Source organism: Lycium barbarum, chromosome 10 (assembly GCF_019175385.1).
Source record: "Lycium barbarum isolate Lr01 chromosome 10, ASM1917538v2, whole genome shotgun sequence".
Lineage (NCBI taxonomy): Eukaryota > Viridiplantae > Streptophyta > Magnoliopsida > Solanales > Solanaceae > Lycium > Lycium barbarum.
This window is the reverse complement of record NC_083346.1, coordinates 123,561,656-123,567,752: the sequence shown is the minus strand read 5'-3', so window position 1 is coordinate 123,567,752 and position 6,097 is coordinate 123,561,656. Positions and strand designations below refer to the sequence as shown.

The 6,097-nt window shown below is 35.6% G+C and overlaps 1 protein-coding gene across 3 annotated transcripts; it reads left to right on the top strand.

Moving 5' to 3' along the window:
• Positions 1 to 690: 690 nt before the first annotated feature.
• On the top strand, positions 691 to 5,624 carry LOC132615216 (zinc finger protein 4-like). Of its 3 annotated transcripts, none has more exons than XM_060329777.1 (3): positions 691 to 899; positions 4,117 to 4,529; positions 4,885 to 5,624. In XM_060329777.1, the coding sequence occupies exons 2-3, from the start codon at positions 4,227 to 4,229 to the stop codon at positions 5,320 to 5,322; spliced, it is 741 nt and encodes a 246-aa protein (XP_060185760.1). In that variant the 5' UTR covers positions 691 to 899; positions 4,117 to 4,226; the 3' UTR covers positions 5,323 to 5,624. The 3 variants fall into 3 exon arrangements, with proteins under 3 accessions (XP_060185760.1, XP_060185761.1, XP_060185762.1); XM_060329778.1 differs by having other exon boundaries at positions 691 to 916; XM_060329779.1 differs by lacking the exon at positions 691 to 899 and adding an exon at positions 936 to 3,153.
• The last annotated feature ends 473 nt before the right edge of the window (positions 5,625 to 6,097 follow it).

The window sequence follows — 6,097 nt, the reverse complement described above, 5'->3', positions numbered from 1 at the left end:
ATTCATGTCGTTAGTCCCACCAAAGATTCTCTGTCGTCTTCTACTTTATTCTAAATATTTTCCTCACAAATTGTGTCTGCTTTAAAAGTGATTATAACCAAAAGAGACAGTACACCTAAAGTTTTGAAGGGGGTGATGTTTAGCTAGGGAATTAGAATTTTTACTAAGATAATTTAAAATATAACAAAGTAAATATGAAAGAGGTTAGCAGGACATGAAGGGAATTCAGATCATGAACCCCTTACGGTACCTTAGATAATTCCCTTAATGTGTATGTCTAACACAGTAACTAAATTATTGAAGAAAATATTGGAGCAACGACAAAGCTGTCTCCGCATAACTTAAAGGTCATGGGGGTTTGAGTCCTGGAATCAACCATTAATACTTACCTTAGGTTTCCAGTAAGGTATGACTCTTTCTCGAATTCTGCATGAATGCGAGATGCTTCGTACATCACTTCGTTGATCTCTTTTACTAGCTATATAGATACGTATACATAGATGATAAGAAAAATGAAAATATTGGGTATAAATATATATAACGTTGACACCGCTTATAATGAAAATCATGCAAACCCACTCACATTCGAACTGCCTCTTTTTAAGGTTAAATTGTTTGATTTGGTGGACAGACGCGATGACCATAAAAAAATATATATATATATATACCATCCCCCACCCACCCCACAAACTGAACTTGGGTTTCACATAATTAAACATGAAAGAAGACCTCCATATCCCCACTCCTAAAGTTCCTTTTTCTTGTACAGAACTTTGAAAGTGTGGACCTATTTTATACAGCACCATATTTTGTCCTTAGACGAAAAGTACTATTGGTACCACTTAACAACAACAACTTCCCCCTCCTCTTCAAGAACATGTGTATGCTTGCCTGCACAGGTATCTTGTTAGTACTGGTAATTTGTTTTCTTCTTGTATATACTTTGATGAATTTAAGTTTTGATCGTTATTGGGGTATTTCCACTCAAATTTTTTATGTGTAGTTGTTGGTTAATTTTGTCTGTCTTTTTTAGCTCGGATATTGGTGAACAAGCATATACTATCTTACATTCTTACTGCTTCTTCAATCTTGTGTACTTTCAAATCGTGAAGTGTTTTAGTTTGCAAAGAAATAATAGTTTATTTATCTAAATAAAATCTATGTATGTATCCTATGCAATTCTCTTTACATCGTGATGAAAATCCTCAACTGTTTTATGTTGCTTTAATTGTATTTCTTTTCTTTTCGACCAATCTTGAACTTTGATCATAAAAGACTTTCTGTATATTCAGCAATAGATGGAGTGGGAGAGAGAGAGAGAGGGGGAGACTAGATTTTGTGCAAAAATTTATCATGTCTTGTTGCAAATTTGAAGCTATATAATAAACTTGATAAGTTTACGAAGGACTGTCTATATATAAGATACTATATGGTTATTGAAGAAGAGATTAACAAAAGGTTCATGGGTCAAGAAAACTCAATAACTTATCTTGTCTCATCAATAGTTGGAAAATTGTTGCAAATGGGATTCAGTTTTTTTTTTTTCTTTTTTCGTAGGCTTTCAAGATCAAAAATTATAGAAGACAATAACTTCTTTAGAATTGATTGCTAGATGAGCTTTCGATCACCTGACCTCCCTCCATCCTTAACCAGATGTCTAGGGTTTAAGTCTTAGGAATTAAAAAAAAAACTCTATTAGGGAGCTCTTCCCTTTTAGCTGGCCATACACATCTCGAATCTAATATAACCAGGCCCATGAGTCCCGAATACCAGACTATTTTTTAAAAAAAAAATGAGCTTTAATGTTTTATGTTACTGTACATTATGTTACTGTATCTGAGGTGCCGTACTTCGCTCCTTGTCCAAGGGTCAGATGACTCATGAGCTTTATTTGGAAAAAAAAAATCATGGTTTTAGTGATTAAAATTAGAAAAATATAGATGTTAATCATTTTTTCTTCTGTATTGACCTTGCGAATTTCCTGTCTCACAAATGGTAGAACTTGATCATAACTCTTAACTTAAATTCTAACCAGCTGAAGTTTGATCACGTTCAAGTATCACTTAACTAAGTTTTAGTTTCAAAATATTAGTTGGGGTTGGTTACATGAATCCTTTGTATTCGTTCCATTTCTATGGAGCTCATTTCTTTCAAGTAGTAAATAATTTCTCTTTTAAACAAACCTAATCTAAGTGCAAACAATAGCTAAAATCTTAATCCCAGCTAGGTCGGATCTCCTATATGGATCATTTGCTTCCATTTTATTTTATTCTTAGTTAAGTTCGTATTGATTTCAAGAGATTGTTGATCTTTTAAGGTAACTTACTTACATCCGATTGATATGCACCTTGTCTCGTTTTAGTATCTTCAATCATCAGTCTCCGATCTTCGCATTACTTCATTTAAAGGTCTATGTAGGACATGGTAGAAACATCTCAGATGATCTTCTTCCATTTTATCTTCTATGTGTGCTACTTGCACGCTTTGCTCACTCATTTGACCATTTCTACTCTTGTCAATCTTATTTGATTGCATATCCATCCTAGCATTCGCATTTTTTAAAACAATCATCTTGTGGTTATTTTGAGCTTCTAAGACTCAACATTTATTCCTATAATATTAGTATTGTCGATAGGTGTGAGAGGTTGGCCATGGATGGTTTCAGACGAGGTAGGGGTAGGCCGAAGAAGTATTGGGGAGAGGTAATTAGACACGACCTGTCGCAATTACAGTTTACCGAGGACATGACCTTAGATAGGAGGGTTTGGAGGACCCAAATTAGGGTAGAAGGCTAGTAGATAGTCTCGTTATCCGTTCTTATTAGTAGTCGCATTATCGCAATATAATTTCTTGTGCTCCGATTTCTGCTATTATCTGCTATTTCCTGTGCTTTGATTATCCTGTGGTATCTGTGTCGCTTGCATTATTTCATTTTCTTATCGCTTTGAATCTTTTAGCCTTATCTGACTTCTTTTTATGCTTTTATTGAGCTGAGGGTCTTTCGGAAACAGCCGTCCTACCTTGATAGGAGTAAGGTCTGCGTACACTCTACCCTCCCCAGACCCCACGATGTGGGATTTCACTGGGTTGTTGTTGTATTAGTGTTGCCGATCTCAGGATTGTTCTATAAAAACTTGCCTTTTACTTTTTGAGGTATCTTTCGATTGCATAGTACTCCTATAACTTTCCTCCAGCTTAACCATCATATTTAATTCAACGCGTTACAATCTTGATTTGTTATAGGAGTATCATTTTGTTGGAAGATTGAGTCAGAACATTTGAAATTGTATGCGTTTAGGAAACACAATCTCATTTAATCTTAACTTCATCGTTATTCTTCTTACAGATACTACATCATATTTTCCCAGTTTCTTTTGGGATTTATAAATTGCATACAAATCAAATGCAAAGCAGAATGGATGCTTTTTTCAAACAGTCAACATATACAGAAACAATAAAACCATTTATATTCAATTTATTATCTTGGTAGTTGTCTACAATTATGGTCAGAATGTGTAGTGAGATCAAGTAACAATTTGGCCATCTAGTCACAATTTGCTCAGAGCTCACTTAACAAACTTCTGTGCCATATTTATTTTTGACTACAATGTTTCTCAATATAATGATTGCTGCTAGTAGCCTATCAAATAAATCAGATCAAATTCAAATGTCACTTGATCAGTTCTTTTGCAGAAGTTTGTAGATCTAAAAAAGTTCAATGGTCCTAAGGGAAAAAATTATCCAGGACCAAATCATCTGGCTAGTTTGTGTAGTATGTTTAACTAGTATTTCGCGTATATCTGGCCTCTAATTGTTGTCGCGAAGTTTAAATTATAAATTTTTGACAATAAAATGAGTTTCAGCAGTCTGCTATAGTGCTATATAGCCAGACATACACTTTAAAGCAGTTTATTTAAACACATATGGTTGTTGCATTGATCAGATTTTTTCATATGTTGCTCTGACTTTTCAACAATGTCGAGGGCGCAATTTGGATCCTCCAAAAGTAGTGTATTTTTGGAGGATCCGACATAAGTGCAGACACATTTTTGGAGAGTCGGAACAGCATAGAGTTTTTTTCCAGGAAATGACATGTTATTTTCTTGTCACGTGCAGGACGACCTTGGTAATGCAGATGTAGTCCATTGGTTTTGTTAAATCTTGTTATTGATCACTAAATTCCGCAAAACTGTCCTCCATTGTAACGGATTTTAAACCGAATTAAAATGGAAGCATCAAAATTCGACATTGAATTACAAGCCTTATCTGGAAATGATTCTGATGTAACAAGCCAAGTTGCTTCCAACATTGAGTTTTCTCAATTAAGTTCCGAACCTGTTTCACTTGATTTATCACTCTGCCTTAATTCTGGTATCGACGAGTTGGCCAGCCAAGATTCAATAGGATTTTCAGTATCCAGTACGTGCGAAAGCAGCAATGAACTCGCAGCATCACCAAATTCAGGAGAAGCAGCAGTTAGAAGAGTTTTCACTTGCAATTTCTGCAAGCGTAAATTCTACAGCTCACAGGTAAGGGTGTCAATTGGGCTAGTTGAGCGCGTTAAAATGGGCTCAGTTAATAAATGAGCGGATTATTGACCTGTCCAAAAGTTACTTGGACTGAAATGGGCTAAACACCCGCGCAATTCTTACCAAGTTTTAATTTCTTTGTTTGTCTTTTATAATTTTTTTAGTACCTACTAATATTTTTTTTCTTGATATTATAGCTATATATAATGTATCAAAATAAAAAAATATTTTGACAATATTTCTCATGGGTAGTTTGGGTTACACATCAACCCGATTTTTTGATGTTGAAATGTGCTAAGCTACTAAATGGGCGTGTCATGTTTTCATGAGCTCATTTTTCCACCCCTACTCACAGGCACTTGGCGGTCACCAGAATGCTCACAAACGAGAGAGAACATTAGCAAAACGAGCTATGAGGATGGGGATTTTCTCGGAAAGGTATGCTAATTTAGCTGCTTTGCCATTGCACGGGTCCACTGCACGGTCGTTAGGGATCAAAGCGCATTCGTCAGTGCACGGATTTCCACCAGCAATGGGATCACTTGATTTCAGGACGAGCGCGAGATTTGACTATGGACACCAGTATCAGCAGGGCCCGCCATTATACGTGGAGGATATCGATGGGGCTGATCAATTATTATGGCCTGGAAGTTTTCGTCAAGTAACTAACGCTGATTGCTCTGATCATCGTCCTACGATTACTTTTACTGGATGTTCGAATGTGAATTCTGTAGAGTGGACTCCATCTGTCGAAAAAGATGAATTGACACCAGATCTCACACTGAGGCTTTGAGCTGTTGAAACTGAAAAATGTGTGTATTTTGAAATATATATATATATAACTTAACGAACGATATGTGCTCGTTTCCATATCCTTGTATTCGAGATCTTTGCTCCAGTACCAGCTCAGGTCAGTGTATTGGGAATATTGTTAGTTGATTGCTGTACAATGTATTGATAAGACTTGCAACAATGGTCCAATTTTAGTATTTACTTTTCACAAATGTTGCTACAGTATTAAGTAGGTAATGATTGTAATTGACAAATTTCATGGTGTGTAATCTTAATCCTAATAGAGAAACAGAGTTTTGTGTTTGTACTAATGCCCTGGATAGTGTATGTATACTGTAATTGTAATTATTTTGCCTCCAAGCTCTAAAAGTAGTAATATGAGTAGCACAATGTGCACACAAATCAATTTGTTAAACTGAGCTAATGATTGCAAAAACTTAATGTCTTAATTTTTTTTTTTTCAGAACTTTGAAGCACGTATATCATTCAGCTATTATCCTCACATTTCAGACGCTCCAACACGATAAATTTTCATGTATGTCATTGAGCTATTATCCTCGCCATTCAGACGCTCCAACGCGATAAATTTTCTTTTTTCCTGGTGCGAGTTACCATCCAGAATATATTAGGTAAAGAACTTGCAACTTTGTTATATATAGGTGCTTGTGACCATGCAGAATGAGATTTGTTGTATAAAAGTGTCTATCTTTGTTATCTCCTCATGTTCTTATGCTCTTGGGTTGTCTCGCTCTCAAATCAGCCCATCTAGCTGAACC

Coding starts and splice junctions, on each gene's coding strand:
- LOC132615216 (XM_060329777.1), top strand. CDS start 4,227: ATGGAAGCATCAAAATTCGACATTGAATTACAAGCCTTATCTGGAAAT. Junction 4,530..4,884: donor GTAAATTCTACAGCTCACAG/GTAAGGGTGTCA, acceptor CCCTACTCACAG/GCACTTGGCGGTCACCAGAA.